General features: G+C 47.6%; 2 protein-coding genes and 2 non-coding genes across 5 annotated transcripts in view; 3 read left to right on the plus strand and 1 right to left on the minus strand.

Moving 5' to 3' along the window:
• The first annotated feature begins 8 nt into the window (after positions 1-8).
• RPS3 (ribosomal protein S3) lies at positions 9-6,913 on the plus strand. Its single transcript, XM_053900106.1, has 6 exons — positions 9-122; positions 1,337-1,467; positions 1,738-1,831; positions 2,293-2,387; positions 3,796-3,983; positions 4,445-6,913. Exons 1-6 carry the CDS (start codon positions 93-95, stop codon positions 4,636-4,638), a joined length of 732 nt encoding a protein of 243 aa, XP_053756081.1. The 5' UTR covers positions 9-92; the 3' UTR covers positions 4,639-6,913.
• On the plus strand, positions 1,032-1,180 carry LOC128776310 (small nucleolar RNA SNORD15). The gene has a single exon (XR_008421387.1). It is a non-coding gene; the product is annotated as a small nucleolar RNA SNORD15 (small nucleolar RNA).
• LOC128776309 (small nucleolar RNA SNORD15) lies at positions 4,193-4,337 on the plus strand. The gene has a single exon (XR_008421386.1). It is a non-coding gene; the product is annotated as a small nucleolar RNA SNORD15 (small nucleolar RNA).
• Positions 6,914-14,193: 7,280 nt separating the features above from the next.
• KLHL35 (kelch like family member 35) overlaps positions 14,194-23,934 on the minus strand; it is a 140,203-nt gene continuing 130,462 nt past the window's right edge. The window contains exons 2-7 of one of the 2 annotated variants that reach the window (XM_053900107.1): positions 21,047-22,388; positions 19,709-19,893; positions 17,919-18,037; positions 17,079-17,267; positions 15,548-15,736; positions 14,194-14,669 (exon numbers count right to left, since the gene is read on the minus strand). In XM_053900107.1, coding sequence (XP_053756082.1) covers positions 14,481-14,669; positions 15,548-15,736; positions 17,079-17,267; positions 17,919-18,037; positions 19,709-19,893; positions 21,047-21,927 — 1,752 coding nt within the window. In that variant the 5' untranslated portion in view covers positions 21,928-22,388 and the 3' untranslated portion in view covers positions 14,194-14,480. The remainder of the gene's footprint in view (positions 14,670-15,547; positions 15,737-17,078; positions 17,268-17,918; positions 18,038-19,708; positions 19,894-21,046; positions 22,389-23,934) is intronic. The other variant, XM_019449847.2, reaches the window with a different exon arrangement.

A 23,934-nucleotide genomic window follows, 5' to 3' on the forward strand; every position in this document is an offset into this window, starting at 1 on the left:
CGTCGCGCAGTTCTTTGTCGTCGCCCGCGCCCTTTATACGTACTTCCGCCGGCGAGCCACTTCCTTTCCTTTCGGCGGTGCGCGGCGGTAAAATGGCGGTGCAAATTTCCAAGAAGAGGAAGGTGAGACCCTGAGGGCCGGTCCGGGGAACCGTGGCGCCGCGCGGGTCGGGGCTGGTGGCGATGCCTTCGCAAGACTTGCGGCTTTGGGTCCTGCGTCGGGAAGCGGCCGTGGCCGCGTGGCGTTCCCGCGGGCTGCGGATGGCGGCGGATGGAACGCGGGGCCCGAGCCGGGCGAGCGCAGTTCGGCGGCGGAAGTCAGGCAGCGAGACATTTCTGCCGCTTCTGGCCGGAGAGCAGAGATGAGCGCCGGGCGCCCCTCCTGCGCCGGAGAAAGCGCTTGTGAGCATTTTTTGGTCGACAGATAGCTTTACTAAACGAATGCTATGTGGGGAGCGTGAGCCATTTCCCACCACGGCTCACACTGTGGCTTTGGGTAGGAGAGGGAGCAGCGTATTCGTGCTTTATTCGTGGCAGGATGCCGCCTTCTGACCGACCCCAAAGACCTCAATTGGAAAAGCTACTGTCAGTTTCTTGCTACGTCTGGGGCCCAAAGGAAACTCCTGGAGGAAGAGAGGAAGGAGACCCGGGGAGAACTTGAACTTTTCGAGCTTTAACTTTTCGCTTTTCCGTGGGCGAGAACTGTGTAAAGACCCATTTGCTTTAGAAAGAGGCAGCTTGTCGTTTTTGTGTGTGCATAACATCTCGTAGATCCACACTCTTTTCGAGTTAGGACTTGCCAGTTTTGTAAGACCACAGGTACTTACTTGACCGCAAGATAACGTGGCTGGGGTTCTTCTGATGGTCCAAGTTGTGTCTATGTGGGACTGCTTAAGTCACTGTATTTTCACCAGTTCCGAGGGTAGTTAGTGTCTCTGCTGTTCTGAGTGAGTGAGTGGTAAATGTGCCCTTTCGGGGCAGCTTTCCGTTCAGCATGTATACGTACATCCACATAAACACGTCTTAAAAACCCTTCAATGAAGAGAAGATGACGAGTCTGACTGGAGGATTTCTCTTTGTCCGGGGGGCCCCTACTTCGTGCCGCGTTCTGTGGCAGTTTTAAGGGCCCTCGGGTTAAAGTAACTTCCAAAGGACGACCTAGAGGCATTTGTCTGAGAAGGGTTGCCCCGTTCCAGATGGAACAAGGGTAATAGAGAGGTGATGGGCTGGTTGTTAGAGGTGTGGAATTTTGATGAGAGGGGCCCTGGCAGAAGGACTAGGCAGGAAAAAGTGACCCTGCATCCATGTTCTAATTGCAAGTTTTATCTTTTGGTTAGTTTGTCGCTGATGGCATCTTCAAAGCTGAACTGAACGAGTTTCTCACGCGGGAGCTGGCTGAAGATGGCTACTCCGGGGTTGAGGTCCGAGTTACACCAACCAGGACAGAAATCATCATCTTGGCCACCAGGTGAAGACTCAGTTTTCCTGGTTATCACCTGTAGTTGTATATGCTAGGACGGTGTATTCTATAAATTTAAGGGGACAACCAGTGAGTTGGCCTTAGTAAACGTCCGGTTTTTATTAACGGCATTTTAAATCTAATTCTAGTTCTTGTTATCTAGAATTTATATATCCTTGTGTCAGATGAATGAGACTTTACTACCACATGCATATAAGATTTAAAGTCCTGTCCGGAATTTTGTGAGAGTTATAAATTCTCCCTCTTTATTTTCCTAAGGACGCAGAATGTTCTGGGTGAGAAGGGCCGGCGGATCCGAGAATTGACCGCTGTGGTTCAGAAGAGATTTGGTTTTCCTGAGGGCAGTGTAGAGGTGAGTGATCTTGGCTTACGCCAGAGATAACTGTGGTCCTGGAAATGGTTATTTAGGGTGGTACTTCTATAAACTCTTAACGTCATGTAGATCTTAGTTATGATCACTAAATTTTATAAATGGAGTGGTATTTTGTTGAAGGTCTCTTAATATCCAGTGGGCTTCAGTTTATAGGCCTGTTCTGCTTGTTTCTGGTGGTTAAGGGATTTTTACATTCAGTTTGGGTATGATAATGGTATAATGGATTGGCTACCCCGTCAGTTGGTGTAGCCGTAGAAGGAGCTAGGGGTGGGAGGGCAATAAGGAAAGGTTCGAACTATATCACAGTGCATGTTACTCGTGGGTAGCAGAAGTGTTTAGTACTTGAGGGATGCCAACAGTGATACATGCTGGCATGATGAATGAACTCGTTTTTTGTAGAAAACACTGGTTTAAGGCTGTGACTTGTTTCCTTCTTAAAGCTTTATGCTGAAAAAGTGGCCACAAGAGGTCTGTGTGCTATTGCCCAGGCAGAGTCTCTGCGTTACAAACTCCTAGGAGGCCTCGCTGTGCGGAGGTAAGTGTCTTGAACCTTTTAATGATTAGGGAACTCCAGGGAGAGTAAGTTAAGATTCTTGGTGAAGTTACTCAGATCCATTAAGTGCAGGGATTATAAAGAGGTGAGACATAGTCCTGATGGGAGAGCTTATCTGTATGTATGTATGTAGATAGTGCTGTGAGGAGGGATGGACTGTAAAGCCATGAGGTGGCTAGATGGCTCTGGAGCTGGGCCTACTGGTAAAATTTCAGTAGGAGTTCTTTGTGTAGTTTCACTATTTGTGAAGTTGTCGGAATGCCTTGCTTGGGTGTTTAAAATTCAGTCAGTACGTCATGCAGAGCCCTGGCAGGTTTTTCAGCAGGGGAAGGGCATGAGAGCTGAGCTTTAGGAACGTTGACCTGATGGGGAAATAGGTAGCAGGAATGGCTGTACGCAGGACTTCTAAAAAAGGCTGCCTGCCTGGTTTGAATACCAGCCACTCCACTTAGAACCGTGGTCCTCAAAAGCTTGGTCCCTGGGCCAGCGTCACTGTCATCATCAGAGGACCTGTTAGAAATAAAACTTGTCAGTCTCCACCCACTGAAGTGGAAAGTGGGGGTGTGGCCCAGCAACCTGGTCCAGGTAATTTTTCGTACACAGAGAAGTTTGACTTGGAAGTTCTGAGACCTGAGCCTCTTACTGAGTTTCTGACCCTCGGATCTCCTATTTGTAAATGGAGGTCATTACATCCACCTCTCCTTTTTGTGGTGATTACATGAGATGATGCAAAGGGGCCTAGATCCTAGAGTGCCGGGTCCTACCTTCCCTGTCTAAAGTGGCATCTAGCTCTCCCAATTAGTATTTCCCAGGGTATGCGGTGATAAACGAGTTGGGCATGATATTTTAAGGCTTACTGTCAATGTATAGGCCTAGAAACCTCTTTTTCCAGCACTCTAGTCAAGGTGGCTAGGAACCCACATTAGTAGTTAGGGTTCCTAATGAATGTGAATTCTGGAGATAAGGGGCCACTCAATGACTGGGGTACTTCTGGGTTCTTAAACTGAGTGCTTACCCGATTGTGAAATGCTGAGTTTTACCACCCTCACCATTTAATTGGCCTGGAGTGAGGTCTAGACTTCACAGGTTTTTTTGTTCTATTTTAATCTTGTTGAGATGATCCTAATGTGCAACCAAGGCTGGGAAGCATGTGGTTAGAAGGATTTGGTAAATATTCCCTAAGGAATTAGCCTAAGATGAGGTGTGATGGGAATGAAGGAGAATTGCCAGGCTCTGGTCAAATTTATTCTCCATTAAAGTTGAAGATAGTGCAGACTAATAAGTCTTGTGCTTTTTGTATCTGTTTTTTAACATGGTGGGGTGTGGTGGGCTTGAACAATCCCTGTCTTTGGTGATGATAGGTGGGTATCTGTCTCTTGTTCTCCCAAAGGGCCTGCTATGGTGTGCTGCGGTTCATCATGGAGAGTGGGGCCAAAGGCTGTGAGGTCGTGGTGTCTGGGAAACTCCGAGGACAGAGGGCTAAATCCATGAAGTTTGTGGATGGCCTGATGATTCACAGCGGGGACCCTGTTAACTACTATGTTGATACTGCTGTGCGCCATGTGCTGCTCAGACAGGGTAAGCAGCTGGGAGTGCTTGGGGCAAAGGGCTTTTAGCAGATAGATGTGCTTTCCACGCACACTGCAGTGTTTGGGGAGTTCATTTTGGGAGTAGTGGAGCATGTTGATACTCCTTGGGTTTACTGATTAATGTGCTGTATTGAACTGTGAGAATTACTGAGATCAGTCAGATCCGAGAGTTGGTTTGCTCTTAGCCACCTGTGTACCCTTCGGTGATGATACGATGACGAGTCAGAAAGGTCACATCCTGCTCTTGGTCCTTGTCAGTGCCACGTTCTGTGGTGCTGTGCATGGGTTCCTTTTGCAAAAGTGTCCTGTTCATTGATTGATTAGAGGCATTTGTCTGAGAAGGGACCAGACTCAGGGGTGCTTGAGTAACCTACTGTCCTCTTCTTTCTGTCCTGTCTTATCATGGGATCGGTGCAGCCCCAGCTAGATTCTAACTATGGCATCTTCTAGGTGTGCTGGGCATCAAAGTGAAGATCATGCTTCCCTGGGACCCAAGTGGTAAGATTGGCCCTAAGAAGCCCCTGCCAGATCATGTGAGCATTGTGGAACCCAAAGATGAGATCCTTCCCACCACCCCCATCTCAGAACAGAAAGGTGGGAAACCCGAGCCGCCTGCCATGCCTCAACCAGTACCCACAGCATAATAGGTATGTCTCCAGGGACCTCTTGGGGTAGAGTAAGACCCTATTCCCTGTCTTCCTATTAATAATTCTATATCCCACACTGTGGTAAGCACTTGATACATAAAAATTAGATTATACTTGCTTTACGACACAGGTTGGATCCAGAGGCCTGTTTACCCAGGGATTCTGTTAGGAGTATTTGCCTTTCATCTCTTAACGAAGTTCCTCTGTTGGGGTGCCTGGGAGCCTCAGTCATTTGAGTGTCTGACTCTTGGTTTTAGCTCAGGTCATGATCCCAGGGTTGTGGGATCGAGCCCCGTGTTGGGCTCCATGCTGAGCATGGAGCCTGCTTAAGATTCTCTTTCTCCCTCTGCCCCTCTCCCCTGCTCATGGTCTCTCAAAAAATTCCTATGTTTACTGCGTTTGAAATAAGTTTTCCTTTATTTGCTTAAAATCATCAAGGCTCTCTTGTTAGTTATTAGTTGCCTGTTCTTCAGCAGCCTCTTCAGTTAAAATAGTAACATCAAGCCTCTTCTATGCCCAGCACCTCTTGTGTGTTCTAGGTGTTCTCTGTGTATATATTCACACAAACCCTAAATGGGAAATGAAAGAACCCAATATTCAGGTGAAGATTCTGTTCTTATTGTTGTGCTTTATTCTGTTTCAGGGTCTTGGCAGCTGGATCTGGAGTTTGGATTTTGCTCTCTAAAGACCTCTAATAAAATCTTTGAAAAAGACGCATGGCCTGAATGGACTGTAGGTCCACTATTTGGACTGATAATTCTGTTGCCCCAAGGGAATATTCCTTGATTGATTCTTTCGGCTGCCAGGAAATCCTTGGTTTCAGCTGTGCTTATGAGGCAGGAGCCAGAACAGGAGGAGCCAAGCAGAGTTAACCAGACCCAATATCCCATAAATCTGGTGAAAGCTGAAGGCTGATGGTTAATAGGACAGCACTTTGATTCATTCACCTGCAGTTTGGTGTTACAGGTTTAGAAGAGGGATATGTTTAAGATGGCTTTTTTTCCTCTGATGTATAAGGGAATCTGTATTGCACATAGAAAATGAGTGTGTTTTATTTTGCCCATTCCATTATATTTTGGGTCATTATACACTATAGGTAGTGTTCTACATTATTCTCATTTAATCCTGAGTCTCTCTAAAGTGTAAAGGGAATTTGCTTGTGCTACTGAAGAGCCTAAAATGCTGAAATACATTTTCCTAAGCAGCATAGAGCTGTGATTAGAATCCACATTTCTATGCTCAGTCCTCTGAGCTGTTACACTCTAGAAGAACATTTACATGTCTACAGTTTGTCATATTTGAAGCGTTTTCTGTTGATGGGCTTTAACAAATTGAGTTCTAGTTTCTTCAGGTGAAACTAGTGCAGGATAGGCTGGCAGGAAAATCCTACGTGACTAGTGCATGAGTTACATTGGGAACGCAGTGACAAATGTGTCTCTGCCCTCCCCCTTTCAGGGGCCTTTGATGTTGATCCTTACTTTATCTAGAAGTAACCTCTCATTGTTTTTTCAGTTTTTAGTAGAGACACTCCCCTTTGGAAGTCTCTAACCTCTAGGGTAGCTAATGTGCTAATGACTGCTTACTGTGTTCTAGGGAGTGGAATGTATTGTATCATTAGGAAGCAGAGCCTAAATACAAAAATGAATGTTTATTTCCCCATGCTTCTCAACTTGAGGTGACAGTTTCTCAAGCTGATGAAAGTTTTCTGGGAAGGGCTGAGGGTGAGGTGGTTATGAGCAGGCAAGCCTGGTATTGGGCCTCCTCAGTAACTATATACAAGTAAAGTGAGATTTGAGTGCCTTGATTAAGTGAGTCTGTGCCCACCCCCAAATCTAATGCAGTATAGGCAGCTATCATAAAGTCTTATTTATCCTTTATGCGTAAAACTAATGGCATTTTGCAATTTTACTGAAAATGTTGAGCCAGGCTATTTAATTCTTGTATTTTTGGACTTCTGTAATTTGGTTGTGAGGGGATTTTTGTTGTGAAACTAGTTCAGCTAATATAAGCATCCAGAATATTTGGTGCTAGAAACAGATTAAGGCAGTCCTGGTCATCTAAGACCTCAGTATCTAGTACTGGCACAGCCAGTCACAGGTCTTTGTATATTAGATGGGGTGATTAAATTCCTTAACTTCCAATCCACTTAAAACTGAAAGTTGGTGTGTGGGGTTCAGTCATGCTGTTGTGTAACCCCACCAGGGGGTGCTGTAGCAGGAAATAAGTACCAAAGTAGATGCTTGGGGAAGAATAAAATGCGTTGAATAAAGTAGCAGGTTATTAGTGTGCATGTGTAAAGCTTGAGTTACTCAGGTGAAGAAAGGGAGGCTGAAAACTGGAATGTGAGAATTTGAGAATAGGCCCAGGGGCCAAGCAAGGGTCCCAGATCAATGGACAACACTCAATATGGAGAACCAGGGAAAGTACAAAAACTGTTGGCACCAGAGGACAATGGGTAAGGGGTTTCTTGGGGGGAGGGGGGGGTCAGCATCCAGACAGAAAGGTCACTGTTGTCACAGGCTGCTCTATCCCACAGCAGAGTGATAATGTGTGGAGTCGGTTACCTTCAGCCCCTACGTCCAGTCAGCCAGTCTCATCTAATTGGGAAATTAGACAAAGGCTTACAGGAATGTACAAGCCTGGTGGGGATGGGGATAACCTTTTTCTGCAGAGTGCTTTAAAAAGGAGACGTGGGAAGATGCTGGGCTTTGCAGTCAGACTTGGATTCAAATTTGACACAGGCACTGGTGAATCTTTCCCATCAGTGTATCTCCAGTCTGTTGGAGTTGAAGATCTAACAATACCTGTCTGTAGCATATCATCTAGTGTACTATCTCTAGAGACAACAGCTGAGAGCCCAGGCCGTCCAGCCAGAGTCATTCAAAACCAGGTTAACTTCTTAGTATGAGCATGGGCACATCAATGTCATCTCAGCCTTGAGCATGTGATTTCATAGCACAGTGCCTGACCCATAGGAAGTCCTCTGAGTGTACTGGATGTTGTTACTATTAGTATTTAAGCAAATCCTCTTAGAAATGATTAGTAGCTTAACTTCATGGTATTGGATCCTTGACCATAGAGACGGCTTTCTGCTTCTGCTGGGAAGTGGGCATAGCTGATCAGGTGTTACCACATTCTGCAGGTGCTGAAATTGGCCTTTTACCATGCCACATCCCACCTAGTGGTTGTTTCTGAGCCCTGAGTTTGCTGTGTATAAATGTAGCTGTTCTGTGTTAGGGCCTGCCAACACCAGAGCAGTAAGTCATTTAAGTATCATTTAGAGTCAACATTTTCAACCTAAAAAAATAGTTTTTCTTAACTATTTTTTTCCTCCTCAGGGACATGAGATTTTGATGTTATTTTATCCAGGAAATAAACCATTTCCCTATTTGTTATTGATCAAAAACTACATGTATAACTTGTTAAGCAGCATGACTGGTGAGAAAATTGTTATATTCCCTGAGCTTGCTGTAAACATTCCATTAATCTGAACATCCCTACAATGGGCTAGTTCTGTCACTAATTTCATTTTATAGCAACTTTAGCCCACATGATACATATTAGAGGAAGGAATATATGATTTCTCTTCGGCTTTGGAAAATTCTTAGGCTATCTCAAGATCCTACTTAGGGTTTGACAAGTGACATGAAGCCCTAGATTGGGAACAACTTACTCTAAACTCAAGTTTTTACAAGTAAGAGGCTCCAGTGGCTCTGAAATTGAAATGAGACCACACCTTTGCTGCTCAGTCCTGTATTGTACTAGCAGCTCAGCTGGCCAGGTGCAGCTGGGCCTTTGTCCACTGTTGGAGGAGTGCTGCTGTGATGGGTTCATCTCACCCTCCATCCTCACTGGCTGGCCATGGACTGCCCCTATGACCAGCCTGTACCTGCCAGTCTTGTGTGGTGAATCAGAGGAGCTGGAGTGTTGAATTGTAAGTTGTTGACAGTGTAGAGGGCTTCCCTTGTCTTTGAGAATATTTTTGCTGTTTAGAGGGAGAGCATAGACCCAGCAATGGGACCGCTTTCCCATCAGGGACAGAGGAACAGAGGTGATGGAGCTTTCCTCACTGGTTTTCCTTCAATATGACAGGAAGACTAGCCATCGCTATTTACCATCTAGGTCCAATAGACACCGTATCTTTTAAATTTTAAGTCACTTTACAAGTAATTTACGGAAGAATAAAGGGAAAGTGGGAAACAGTTATATATTTTACAAGTATTGAAGTGTTTACTAAAATTTTAAAGTTTATTTTTGAGAGGAGAGAATCCCAAGCAGGCTCTGCATTGTCAGCAAGGAGCCTGGTGTAGGGCTTGAACCCAAGAATAGTGATATAGACCTGAGCTGAAATCAAGAATCAGACACTTAATCAACTGAGGCACCCAGGTGGCTCTAAAAATACTAAAATTTTAGCAAGTATTAGCACAATTCTGAATATACTGAAAACCATTGAGTTCTACCCTTCAAATGGGTGGAATTTATGGGATGTGAATTACATGTCAATAAAACTCATTCATATATTCATGAAAATAGGTATTTATGTTTATGTATGTATATACATAAATGAATTAAACAATTTTTTATTTTCCTTGTCTGGGAGACAACATACCCCAAATGAGCACCATCTCTTAAACGTGGTTAAATGCTCGTCAACCACCCTGTGTGAAGCTGGAATGTATTCATCTTGGAACTACTGATCCCAGATTTCACATATATCTCTAGTAGGCTCTAGCTTCTTGCTTCTGGGTTTTTGGTTTATGTTTTGTTCAGTTTTGCACTTGCATTGTCTACATGGAATACTTTACAATTTTTTGATGGCTCATAATGTTGAAAAGACATTTTCTTTGCTCCATAGTTTTAAAACATTTTTGATTTTAGGTTTATAAAGATCAATTTGAAGGACCAATCTAATGAATTTTTAAAACATCTACAGCATCTGTTTCCCTATAGTCACCTTAGTACACAACTGCCTCAGCATGTCTCCACTTAACGAACTGTAACAAACTATATCAAGTAAATGTTGGGGCACAGGCATCATAAAAGATGAGTATTGTACAAAATAGGATGGTACAGGTCTTTGTCAAATACTGTGTGATGAAATCCTTCTTGTTGATTGACTTAAAATGCCATATGTCTTTTCTGTTTTTAGAAATAGGTTGTTCACTCACCAATTCTTGGGTTTGAGAAAATTCATCTATGCGGGGTTTTGCTTATGTGACTGACCAGTTTGCATCCCCAGAAATGAGAGTGCTGCCGTGTCCCTGCATTTACTTTCTGGTTTGTCTGTATTAAGTGTGAAATGTCCTCTGTCAGTTTCCTTCTCTTGGGCATTCTGTCATTATGGGCAGAGAATGAAAGATCCTGAGTTCTCAGCTGACGTCTCGACTTCTTTTATACCTTCTTGAAAGATGATATGCACTATAGGAAATTTAGTATGGAAACTGAAAGATGATGTAATAGTAATGATTTATTCACTACTGTGTCTTCCTTCTAGGCAATACCATCATTCTTCCATTTGATCATTGTAGTCTTGTTTGGGAATAACTGATGAGTAATGTGAAATAATTTTTAGGATGATTAAACAGCAAAATTTTTCAAGATACAGGAAAAATAAATTCATCATGATCTCAATGTATTTTAGATTTATAGATGAATCTAATGAATCTGTATGGTCAGTGCAAGATAGAATGAGTTTTATTATTTTTAAAAAGTGAGTAAATTTCTCATTGTTCTTTGGAAGCCCACTAAGAAAGAATAACAGTCATAAAATACTAAGTCTTACAAATAGTTAGAACTTTTAAAAAACGAAACTCAAAAACTAAATCTGGGTCCAGTGGCTTCTGATGGTATACAGAAAGTTAAGTCTGTTCTCAGCTGGGGAGAGGATGGCAAACCCATTTACCTAAGGAGTCATACTCAGGACTCCTGGTCTGGCTTCCTCCTGGGCAGTAACAGTCCCATTCAGCAGGCAGCCTGGGGTGGGGGGCGGGGCACAAAAAGCAGTGGGCTAGGAGCCAGGGAGGCCCTCTGTATATGGTCTTGGTCTAACCTGCAGTCCTAGAAAATTAGGACACTAGTGTAAAATCTTTTGCTTGTATTCTGGTGAGCCTGACTCACGAGGGAGATGAACCACGTCTCCCCTCATCCAACTGGGAGCCCCTAAGGGCAGGGACAGTATCGCATCAGGCTGGGGTTTCCCATGGTGGAAATGATGCACAATAGTCCCCCCCACCCCCACCCCCACCCCTGCTTATCCATGGTTTCACTTTCTGCGATTTCAGTTACCCAAGACCAGCTGTATTCTGGAAGCAGATTCTCCTTCTGATTTAGGTCGATAGTAGCCTAATGCTGCATCACAATGTCTGTGTCATTCACTTCACTTCATCTCATCCTGTAGGCATTTTATCATCACACATCATCACAAGACAGGTAAGTTAGTACAAAAAGAGCCTACATTCACACAACTTTTGTTATAGTGTATTATAATCTTTATTAGTTAATTTTAAATCTATTACTTGTGCCTAATTTGTAAATTAAACTTTATCATAGGTATGTATGTATAGGAAAAACATAGCATACCTAGAGTTTGGTACCAACTGGTTTTAGGCATCTGCTGGGGAACTTGGGATGTATCCCCCCACAGATAAGGGGGGACTATTCTATCTTCCACTTCTAAACAACTCCTGTGCTATGCTCAACACTCTTTTAGCAGAGCCTGGGCAAGGCTGCATGGAGAGAGCACACTTTATAGATGGCTGGACCCAGGGTGGAATCCTGCCTCTGTCACCACTCACCAGACCAGTGACATTAGTAGATAAATCACTTCATAACTCTGAGTCTCTCTTTCCTGATTGGTAAGGGAGGAAATAGTACTACCTCACAGGTGTTATGATACAGAAATCCAGGAAACTTTGTATAGGGTACTGAGTGGGAGGTCTTGTTCCAAGCATTGGGGGATACAGAGGTAAAGCTGACACTTTTCCTGCCTCAAGAAGCATTCTGTGGGTATGTCAAGGGAAACTAGAGATATCACATATATAGGCCTGGCTATATGCCTGGTGATAAAAAAGAGGGGCTGATAAGGAAGGGGCATAAGGAGAGTGATCAGCTCTGGAATGGAGGGTATCAGATCTGCCCAGGCAGAGAGGGCAGGAAAGGGCATTGCGCTTGCACAGGAGAGCACTGGGGGCATGAAGGGTCATTGTTGGGGAAATGGGGCAGTCTGCTTGGGACAGGAACTGCCCAGCCCAGGTGAGGTGCCCATGTCAAGATCTTACCTTTTCCACTCAGACTTTTGCCTGGGTGGGCAAGCAGTACAGCACCTTTTTTGCTTTGTTCTGGGTATTATCTGTGGGGTAGGGACCAGCAGGCTCTGAGAGGCTGGGTCTCCACTCTCCTGCCCCTCCCCTCTGCCATTATCAGCTGGGTCCAGATGGTCACAGGCTTCCTAATCTGGGATAATCAGAGGGTAGCAGCTTAGTTGGAACCCAGGGCTTTGTGATGGGCCAGTCCCAGCTGGAGAGACCCCACAGATAGGGCCCTGGGGCTTTGGAAGATGGGGAGGGGAATGGGGCTGGCCCTGTGCCGGAAGGGATGCAAAGAGCAGATGATAGCTCTTCAAAAGGCAATCTAAGTGCACGAGAGAGGGAGCCCCAGATGGGGCCTGGCCAGCTCCTCTGGGCCTCAGAAACACAGGCATAGGACCAGAACCACTGGGTCTCTGCCTCACAGAATATGTGACATCTTTTGTCCCCTGTCTGTGCTCTGAGCTCATCCTTCCCCCTCCAGCAGTTTTATTTTGCTGCCCATAGAGCCCCAGGCCACCCAGGTGCTTATGATGGTACGAGGAGCTTGTGCCCTCTGTTGACATTGGGGAACTCGAAAGTCCAGGTGTGGAGCTGGGCTGGCTGGGTTCTCAGGCTGGGGCCCTGGTGCCTGCCACCCTGAGCCTGCGGTTTGCTGTGAGCTTGGCCTCAGAGCTGCTGAGGGTACCATGATGGTTTTTGTTCTGTTTCTGCTGCGTTTGTGAGTTGGGGCACCCCACCTTGGCCCTAGCATCTAACAGTGAGCCTTATTTGTTATCCTTTTTAGAGCTTTATCCCAGAGTCTGAACCCTAAAGCTGAAGCTTCTCCCTTACTCATGGTTTTATAATTCTGTTTCTGATCCTCAGACATGTTTACTTACTTATAAGCCTAAGCCTCTGTCTTTATTTTATTTTACATTTATTTGTTTACTTGTTTATTTATTGTCAAGTTAGCTAACATACAGTGTAATCTTGGCTTCAGGAGTAGATTCCCATGATTCATCACTTACATACAACACCCAGTGCTCATCCCAACAAGTACCCTCCTCAGTGCCCATCACCCATTTTCCCAACCCCCCACCCCCATCAACCCTGTTTGTTCTCTGTATTTAAGAGTCTCTTATGGTTTGCCTCCCTCTCTTTTTTATCTTATTTTTCCTTCCCTTCCCCAATAATCATCTGTTAAGTTTCTCAAATTCCACATGTGAGTGAAATCATGGTGTCTGTCTTTCTCTGACTGATTTCACTTAGCATAATACCGTCCAGTTCCATCCACATTGTTGCAAATGGTAGTATTCCACTGTATATATATACATCTTCTTTATCCATTCATCAGTTGGTGGACATTTGGGCTTTTTCTGTAATTTGGCTATTGTTGATAGTGCTATTAAACATTGGGGTACATGTGCCCCTATGAATCAGCATTCCTGTATCCTTTGGATAAATTCCTAGCAGTGCTACTGCTGGGTCTTAGGGTAATTCTATTTTTAATTTTTTGAAGACCTTCCACAATGTTTTCCAGAATAGCTGCACCAGTTTGCATTCCCACCAACAATTAAGCCTCTGTCTTTTTAGTTGTCTGGCATTTATCTGTCATTGCTAAGTGAATTGGAGAAGGTGGTTTAGAAAGAGAGAACCATCCTGACCAGAACTGCTTCATGGATTCCTGAAGCTTCACGAAATCTTGAGTCATGGACTCTGCCACTTACTAAGTATATGATCTTGGGTGATTCTCATCTTTTAAGGCAGTTCCTTCTCTGTAAAATACAAATATTAATAACTAGCTTATTAAAAGTTTCAAAAATGCCAGTAATCTCAAATGTAAAGACAGTGATTACCTTTGGGATAGATGTGGGAAGGAATGGGTTTAGGAATGGAGGTGTCTACAAAGGCATTTGTAAAGATCTGTTTCTTAAGCTAGATGGTGGAAACACAGATATTTATTATAATTCTTAAACTGTATAAAAATATATTCTTTTTTTTTTTTTATTTTTTATTTTTTTTAAATTTTTTTTTTTAAACATTTTATTTATTTTTGAGACAGGGAGAGACAGAGCATGAACAGGGGAGGGTCAGAGAGAGGGAGACACAGAATCTGAAACAGGCTCCAGGCTCTGAGCTGGCAGCACAGAGCCCGACGCGGGGGTCGAACTCACGGACCGTGAGATCATGACCTGAGCCGAAGTCGGACGCTTAACCGACTGAGCCACCCAGGCGCCCCAAAAATATATTCTTTTTATGCATGAAATGTTTCATAATTTTTTTAATATGTCCATACTGCCATCATGAAGGTGGATATATGAAGGTGCTTTGTAAAGAGTCAAATCAGGGAGTAGATGTTGGGCATTACTTCTCCAGGCAAAGCAGGCTTGAGCTGGAACACAGACCCAACCTTTGAAGGTTTTATTTCTATGAGAAGGGAGGGCGGCAATAAGTTAAGGGGCTATTTACATGGAGGAGCCATGAGGGGAGCAGTGGTGAACCCAAGTTCTCCTTCCTTTCTCTGTTTCCTGGCTCAGGCTGTTCAAATCTGTGTCACCTGCTCAGGCTCTGAATGATGGTGATGCAACCATGGGAGCTGGTACAGCGCTGTAGGGATGGCTGGGCCTCCACCTGCCCACTGCTGGGATCAAAGGTGAAGACCTTGTCGGTGCTCTCCCCAAGATCATCCCGCCCACCAAGGATGTGGACCTTCCCATCACACGCAGTCACACCACAGCTCTCCTGGGTGGACAAACAGAAAGATAATCAGCTATGGGGTCCAGCCTGGAGCTCCCTCTGTCCCTAGCTGGCCAGGCCAGACAGTAAAACCCCGATCCACAGAATATGAGCAGGCAGTCTAGATGGCAGGAAGGCAGGGACTGGATGAATCGGAGTTCAAGCTCTGGCTTGACCCTTACTAAGGGTTGCCTTAACAGTTAATGGGGTTAAGCAATTAAAACATTTTACATAGTTCCAGGAAGATAGTAAGAACTTCAGTAACAGTGATAACAATCACAACCACCATGACCGCTCTAGGATCTCAGACTCAGGCCAGAAATCTCAGGCTTTTAGAAGCACTGAAGGTCAGAACTGGCAGGGACCAGCAATCCAACCACACCGCTATGTAGTCTCTTTGGAGTTTCAGGGAAGGGGACAGGAGATGGGGGAGACAAGGAATGCAGGGGCCAGAACATCTAGGGCCTGGACCTCCCTCCTCTAATATTACTAGGGCAGGGGAACTTACCAAGTCCCTTCACCCTGATCTCCCCACAATAGGCTACCAGCTGGTGGCCTTCAGAACAGAAGAGACTGCAGAGTCATTTAGACCAAGACCCCCATTCAAGGCTAAAGCACTTGGGACTAAGGTTCCATGCTCTGCCTTCATACGGCCTAACTGGTGGCCTTGGATGAGGCCTCAACCTCTCTAAGGCTGGTCTCCTCATCTGTGGAACACGTGGCTGATTATCATAACGAGGACAAAGCTAAGGAATTATATATAACTGCCTAGCATGAAGTCAGAGATAAGACTCCCAAACTCTGAGATTCACATCCTTAGACATGGCACCTTGTTCTCCTGATTGCCACCAGTACCAAGGCTGTGCCCAGGAGCATCTACTTACCACAGGGCTGGGGAGGACAGCTGCCTCCCCCCAGACATCTGTGCCAGGGTCATAAGTGAAGATTTTGCTCATGAGGCCTCCAACCACATAGATGGTGCCCTCAAGGGAGACAGCCTCGAGACAGCACTGTGAGAAGGGCGCCGGTGATCGCAGGCTCCACCGGTCCTCCTCAGGGTCAAAGCACTGCACCTGAGGGGCAGGAGGAGGGGCTGTGGTGAAGCTTCACCCCCCAACTGCCCTCCTACCCACATCCTCCCATCTCTCTGGCTGGGGGGACTCATTCGACACATTTACCTGTGTCCACCAGGCCTGAGCTAGCATCTGCAAGAATAGAGGAGACCCCCTGTCCCTGCCCTCAAGTGTGCTGAGTCTGGTTCCACATTCTAGCCCCAGCTCTGGACTCCTCCCTTTGTCCAAAGCCTCCTCATCTTTCAAGGTCTGGGAAAGGTCTGTGTCCCAGAAGATGGAAGTACCATCTTCATTAGTGCTAGAGAAGGTCTCAGAGAGCAGGCCCCCAAATAGAGATGCATTTCTTGTTGCATACGTTGTCAACCCTCTTCCCTGCTCTTGGTGCTCTGAGCTCATGACAAGATTCCATCTGGGCTGTCTTGTAGTCCCCATTCCTACAGCTACCCACAGGCTTCCCAGCCCCACCAGTGTTGACAACACCTTCCACAATTTCTGAGGGCTTATCCCACCTCTGTGTTCACCCTTACTCCGTTTCCTCAATTATTTCCTTGGAGACCCCTGGAATGGTCTATAATACATCAGTGCTGCACAAAAGGGTATTAAAGGGCAGTTCCCCAAGCCAGCCCCAGGAAGGTGTGTGTGTGTGGGGCGGAGAATGGGGTCAGAATAAGGAGGGGTGAGGGATCCTAGTTTTTGAAAGATTCAGGTCCCAGGACCACAGACTTGTGAGGCCATCAGGAGAGGAGGAATAATTTTTATTCACAGCTTAAATGTTCAACAACTGAAAATTTGGTTGATAGACTATGGTTCACCCACCCAGAGAACTATTGAAATGATGGCTGTGAAGAGTTTGTAAGCATGTGGAAAGTTGCTTACATTTAGATGAGAATAAAAAGAATGCAAAATTTTACTAAGGGTAAACACAAAACTAAAACACAAAAGATTCAGAAGAAGCTTGGAAGGGAATGTACCAAAATATTAATAGTAGTTATCCTTCGGTGGTGGGGTCATGGGTGATATTTTTCTGTTTCTCTGTTTTCTAAATTTTCAGTACTGCGTGGTGGTGGTTGTTTAAATGGAGGAAAAACATTTTAAGTAATCCCATCCTTGCCCTCACTTAATTTTTAAAATGTATTTGAAACCCCTATGGCACCAGGTAAAATATTCACGTCAGACCCACCGTGTGACCTTGGGGTCATCTATCTCTCTGAACTCACTTCCTTGCCTGCAACCAGCAGGTCACTCCTCAGGGTTGTTGAGAGTGAGAAAATGGACGAGGACATGAAGGTGCCAGTTCTGCGCCTGGCACACAGCAGACCTCTAATGCCCTGTCTGTGCCCACCTTGTTGGTGCTGACACCGTCCTGCCCAGCTCCCCCGATCACGTAGATCCTGCCGGCGCAGGCCACCACTGCAGCTGAGCTCACAGCCTCTGGGAGAGGTGTTGCCGCCGCCCAGGTGTTGGAGAAGGGGTCATAGCGTTCTACGCTGCGCAGGCGCCGAAGGCCATCAAAGCCGCCCACCGCGAACAGCTGCGGGTGAGGACAGGCAAGGATGAGGTGTGGCGGCAACTTCCAGCGGGAGTCAGAGCCATGTGTGTGCCAGCCCCACGGGCTCCACTCTGTGCAGAGAAACTTTCTCCAGACCTAGATCATGTGCATCTCGGCACTGCCAGTGCCTGGGTGGCCTCCATCCACTTACCAAACCTCCCTGAACATGTTTCCTCTGTTAACTGGGAATAATGATATCGGTCTCTGGGGTGGGTATTAAATCTGTCTGTAAAATATCTGGCACCAGGCTGATGCTTAATAATAATAGCTAGTAATTTTTTGAGAGTTTATCAGGTCACTTCAGTGGTCCTAAGAAGCACTTCTATTTTCTGAGTTTGGGATGTAGCTTATAGAGATAATGAGCAATTTTTTTTTTTTTTTTTAAGTGGCAGAGTCAAAATTCAAACTAGTCTGTTTGGCCCAGAGCCCACACCTTTGACCCCTGACCGCTAGACTGTACTATTATGGTGATTGGTATTAGCACTAGCATTATTTTTAACTTCAGGCAAGTAGCTTTGCTTTTTGGTGCCTAAGATCCCTTCTTTCAAAGACAGTGTCTTAGAGGGCCTTCCCCCAGTAAGTCCATTGATCTGTACCTTGGTTCACAGGGCAGCAGCTGCTGGGTGTGCCTACCTGCCCCTGCATGACTGCCATCTTATGCCTCCACCTGCCCTTGAGCAGCGAGGCCACCTTGATCCAAGTGTGCAGAGGGGAGCTAAACATCCACACGTCATGGCTGTTGATGTGGCCTCCTAGGGAAAGAGAAGCAGCTGTTGACCCCAGGCCCTCTTGCTAACCCCAGCACCCCTCAAGACCCAGAAATAAGGGCCCCCAGATGCAAAGGAAGTGTTAAGCAGGAAAGACTCCCCCCACTGTGCTGGTGTGAGGCTCTAGGCCTGTCACCTGGACAGTGTGCTTTGACTGAATGGTGGGAAGGTGTGAGTTAGGACAAGGGGCAGGAGTTTTGAGGAGAGAGGCCTGAAAGACTCAGGGAGAAGAAGCTGATCTTCACTGGGTGTTTTATGGTGGTATGCCAGGCTCTGTGCTCAGGGAAGCAAAGTGGGGGGCACTTAGAACTCAACTAGATATGAGTGCAAAGCGTGCCCAAGACAAGCATCAGGAAGGTGACGGGGGCAAAGGGAAAACAGAGCCACCTGCTCTGGAATGGGTAAAGGTAGAGAGTGACCTAGGAACCCTGCCTCATTTCTGCCTTTACCTTCACAATTTCATGTCTGTTATCCCTCCATGAGGTGTTAGGGTTACTGTACCCAGTTTACAGATAGGAAACCCAGATGCGGCTTAGAAACCAAGAATGCACCGCTGAAGACCACATATGGCCTTTCACTCCAGATCAGTGACCAGATCCAGAACTTCTAGTCCCTGAAGCTGGGCACTGGTATGGCCTATGAGGCCAGGCCCTGGAATGCAGGCCGTGGACTCTCCTTCCCCATTCCTCCTGGGGTTACTGACCAGGGACTCACCTGTCAGGAGCACCCTTCCCAGGGACAACCCTGACTGCATCCCTTAGCCTGAGCCCATGACTCAAGCCCCAACTCTGTTTTATAGCTCTTACTTCTGTGTATTCCCAGCAGAGGCCCAGCAACATGTGGTTGCTCACAGGCCATCAGGAGCCTTAGAGAAGTTATCCACTAATAAAGTGTGGCCTGGATTGTCCCTGAGACCTTTCTGGTTCATTCTTCTCCTTATCCTTCCTAGACACCCATAGCTCCCTACCACAGTGCTGTCTGCCTAGACCTGGAATCAAAGCTTCCTTGACCTGACTCGACTCCCTTTCCTGCCTCATCCACAATACCTCCCTTCTTCTCCCAGATGCACTCAACCTGCACTTTGGAGACCGGAGTACCTGGGGTTCCTTTCTGCACATTCCTGTCCTATGCTGTTCCCTCCAGATTTTCAAGATCCAGCTGAAAAGTCTGGTGGTAAAGTGAAGTGTCTCTGCCTTCAGTGCCTCTCCAGGGCACCCCTGGGGAGGCAGGGACTATTTTATTTAAGTCTCTGGGGCCTGAATCTCAGGGAGGGCACAATCCATTGGTATCAAAACAATCTGTGTTCTTCCTAGCTTTGCCATTTTTGAGATAATGGGAAAATTCTTAACCTCCCTGTGAAATGGGGCTGGAGGGGAAATTGAGTGAGTAATGTAAGCTGCCCAGCATAATATCCTGCATGTGGTCTGCTAAATAGAAGTGATTAATAGTACTACAAACTGAAGTGGACTTTAGTGAATAAAGGTCGGAATCACACTAGTGATGGGCTCTGCAGGACTACATGCCACTTCAGCCAATAACCACAGGTCATCAAGAATATCCCACCCCCATTTCACAACTGAAGATTAAAACAAGGGACCTGCACAAGAGAGGCAAAGAGCCAATCCTGTGGGGCTCCCGCTGCGGACCTGCCCTCACCGGAAACATAGATGTCATTGCGCAGAGCACAGGCGGCGAACTCTGAGCGCATGTATCCTGGGAGGCTGGGCAGTGGGGTCCAGCGCCGGCTCTCTGGATGGTAGGCATCAGTGAAGGGCAGCTTCAGGAGCCCCTTGCGGTCACAACCGCCGATGACCACGATCACTTCAGCTAGGTCCATGAATCTGGCATGGTGATAAGCCCAATGCCTGTTAACCCGCACACAACTTTTGGCCCTCCTCACCCTCCCGATGACCAGACTGTACTGACTTGCTGCCCTTCCATGCCTTTTTGTCCTCCAGTCCCGTGCTGGACTCTGACACCTCCAACCTCCTTTCCAGCTCTTGATGGGAAGAGTGTCACACTAATCCTTAACCCCAATCTACTGACCTCTGAATTACAGAGAAAGAATCTTTACAGAGCCCTTGCCTAGAAAAGTCACCTTGTTTAATCCTTATGATAGTTTATTAGGCAGGGATTACTACTCCTTTGGCAGAGGAGGAAACTGAGGCTCACAGACTTTGGCTTGCCAGAAGTCATGGAGCCAGTAAGTGAGAGAGCTGGAATGCAAGCCCAGGTTGGGTGCCACTAACTCATTCTCTTCACCCTTTTCTGCCCTTCATCCCTAATGAAGACTGCCTAATTCTGCTGCCTCCCTCCTACTGTAATCATCTCCAAAACCCATTCCCTAATTACTAATTCCATCACCCTTTCAGCAAAGCATTCTCCCCTTCCACTAACCAACCCCTCAGGCTTTTGACCATACCAGAATTCCGAAGCCAAGCCACCAGCTTCATACCTAATTCCTTTGACAAATATTGAGCATCTTCTTTGTACCAGGCCCTGAGCTTAGTGTTGGGAGACACAGTGTGGGAAGACAGAGGCGTCCTGTCTTCTATCCTTGGGAGGGTGACAGACAATCTTGGACTACTCCATGCAAAATCTCCTGGTTTGGCCCTAAGCCTCTCCTTTTTTTCCAGGACCTGCCTATTTATAGCCTTTACTAAACTGAGCTCTCCGAGGTAAATGCTATTTCCAATTATTCCCAAGTCCCAGGCACCCAGTACAAGACCTGCACGCAGGGAAGCACTCAGAATTATGGATGGATGGATGGGCAAGGCAAAGGATATGTGTAGGGTGTGGATCCCCACCCCTCCCTCACTGGATCCTGAACTCAAGGGCAGCATTCCCAGTACCAAGTCCATGAAATGTGTGCCGAATGCATGACCGCATCTCATTCCAGAGGCACGATTAAGTGATTGGATTAAAGGATGCCACAGGGATGAGTGAAGAACCGGGGATGCGGAAGGGTGGAAGGCAAGGGAATGGGGGCCGTACCTCCGCGGCCGGGCCCGCAGCGCACCAGCTTCGGGGCCGAGGATGAAGCAGGCGCGGGCCTCGAGCAGCAGCGGTCGGCACTCGCGGTTGGCCTGCAGCAGCTCGTCGGCCTCCACCTTCTCCAGGAAGTAGGCGGGCGCCAGCAGGGGCAGCCGCACGTGCTCCAGCAGGCGCCTCAGCTGCCCGCGGCGGGCTGGCGCGTCGTGGCGCACCCAGCGCATGGCCGCCTCGAACACGGCCTCCTCGCGTGCCACGCCCAGCGCCGGGTCGGCCAGCAGGGCCGCCACCTCGTCGGGCGCCAGCTCCAGGAAGTCGGCGTGGCGCGCCACCTCGACGAAGGCCTGGCGCAGCACGCGGCCGCAGCGCTCGGCCAGCGAGGCGAGCGAGAAGGCGGCGGCCACGCGACGCAGCGCCAGGCTGTTGGCGGCGCGCAGGCGACCCTCGAGGAAGCTGGCGCAGGCCTCGCGCAGGCCCGCCACGCCCAGCCGCTCGGCGAGCGCCAGCACGGCGGCCGCCTCGTCCTCAGCGCGCAGCCGCACCCCCGCCCCGTAGACGTAGTCAAGCACCACGGCCAGAGCCGCCGCCGCCACGCCCGGCCCCGCGCCCGGCGCTTCCGAGGCCACGGGCGCCACAGACACTACAGCCAGGGCGCGCTCCGGCTGACCCGCGGCGAACAGGCTGCGGAAGTAGGCACTGCCCGCGCTGAGTGCCGCGCGGTGGCACGGGAAGTCTCGGCCACCGGCGCGCAGCACCACGTCGGTGAAGGTGCCGCTCAGTCGGTACGCATTGAGGGTCTGCAGAAGGCGCTGCGCGTGGCAAGACCCAGCGCACGGCCCTTGGGACCTGTGCTCTGACTCCTCTGGCACCGGGCCCTCCAGCATCCTGCCAGGTAAAGAGCACAAACGGCGTCAGAAATCCACCGGGTTGGGCCTGGCGAGAGGGCCGGAGGCCCCTCGTCCGTTCATCCTTGGTTCCTTGTCCGGTTTGCTCACACAGGTGTGCATGAATGTAACGCGTGTGCTTTCATTTATCCAGCTGCTCGTCATTCCATTCCTCCACCCAGAGCCCTAATGGCTATAGTGATCTAGTCCTTGCCTACCTGAAGGGCTAGGCCCTGCCTCGGCTGTATTACCTCTCCCTCGCTTACCCACTTAAGCCATTTTACTCTTTCTCTTCTTCAAACTCGTTAAGCTTTTTCTTTCTTTTTTTAATGTTTATTTTTGAGAGCGAGCGAGCAGGGGAGGAGCAGAGAGAGAGGGGAACAGAGGATCTAAAGCGGGCTCTGTGCTGACAGCGGTGAGCCCGATGTGGGGCTTGAACTCATAAACTGTGGGAGCATGACCTGGGCAGAAGTCAGACGCTCAACCGACTGAGCCACCCAGGTACCACTAAACTTTTTCTTAATAACAGCAGGAGACAGATGGTAAGCTCTCAAATGGGATAATTGGAGGAGAGTCTAATAAGGGAACGGTTTACAAACACATCGTGTTTAGGGCCTCTCACAAGGGGTGAAGCAGTGCCACGTGGCTGCCAACGGCAGGGAGTCTTTAACTCTCCAAGGTCTGGAACAGGACGGCTGGGAGGTTACTGGAACCTGCACAAAATATCTGTGTGTGTGTTGGAGGGGGCGGGGGTCCCCTGACAGGAGCTGTAGAAGGGATTCAGACTGCCCCACAGAGACCCAGTGTGGTGTAGGGAGGTATAACTCTGCTCCCACTTGTCACCCCATCCTGTCTCCTGATTTCCTGTGGGTGCTCCACACTGACTAAACCCTGATTTTTCTTTTTTTCTTTCTTTTAGAGAGAGAACACACATGAATGGGGCGGAGGGGGAGAGAGAGAGAGAGGGAGAGGGACAGAATCTTAGCAGGCTCCATGTTCAGCACAGAGCCTGACTTGGGGCTCCATCCCATGACCCTGGGACCATGACCTGAGCCGAAATCAAGAGTCAGATGCTCAACCAACTGAGCCACCCAAGTGTCCCCAAGCCTTGATTTTTCTATTTAATATCCATGTTTCCCCCATCAGTACAGGATCTGGCCCGTGGTAGGTGCTCAATTAATACCTATTTAAGATTGAGTGAATATATTAAGCTAGCATGTATTTAGAGCCTTTTCTGTGACAGGCAGTGAACAAGATAGTCATAGACCCTGCCCTCCTGGATCTCACAGCTTGGTGGGGGTCCCATGGGGGAGTGTGGGAGCCGATAGCCAACTAAACCCAGTTGGAGGGGAGTCAGGGAAGGTGTTCCTGAGGAGGGGTGTGCAGACTGAGAAGCATAGGTGGACTTAGCCAGGGGAAGGGAAGGCAATGCAGGGAGCTTGTCACCATTTAGAGAAGAACTTTTGCTAAGGCCCAGAGAGAAAGAGTGCAGGAGGCTAGAGCCCCGCTGAGAGGGTAGTTGGCCCTCTCTCTAGTGAGTTCTCTCTGCGTTTTCAAGAAGCACGGTGGGGAAATGGAGCTAGCTCTAAGGACTGATCTGGGTTCTAACCCTGCCTCTGTCACTGAGTCTCTGTGTGAGCTGTACAAGTCACTCCCCTTCAGTTTCTTCCTCTGAAGAAGGATTGTTGTGACTTTGGGACTATCAAGTGGAATTTGAAAAGTGCTAGGTACATAGTACAAACTCAGCTAACATTTCTTTACATGTTTTTACACGAGAGGAAGGAAGCGCACCAGGTGTGTTAGTTGCTTTTATGTACATAATTTCATTTGATCCTCACAGCCCTGAACGTTTCTTTAGATGCCCCTGCCCTTCTTTGAGTCTGTCATAAGGAAGCAAAAGCACACAGGGAATCCGCCTTTCAGTGGTTGCTGTGAGGATGAAAAGAAAGGTGTTCGCGAAAGCACTCTAGAGACTGAAGGGTGGTACTGGGCTGGCTGCGATTTGGC

Source organism: Panthera pardus, unplaced genomic scaffold, assembly GCF_024362965.1.
Source record: "Panthera pardus isolate Hobbes unplaced genomic scaffold, ASM2436296v1 HiC_scaffold_12, whole genome shotgun sequence".
Taxonomy (NCBI): domain Eukaryota; kingdom Metazoa; phylum Chordata; class Mammalia; order Carnivora; family Felidae; genus Panthera; species Panthera pardus.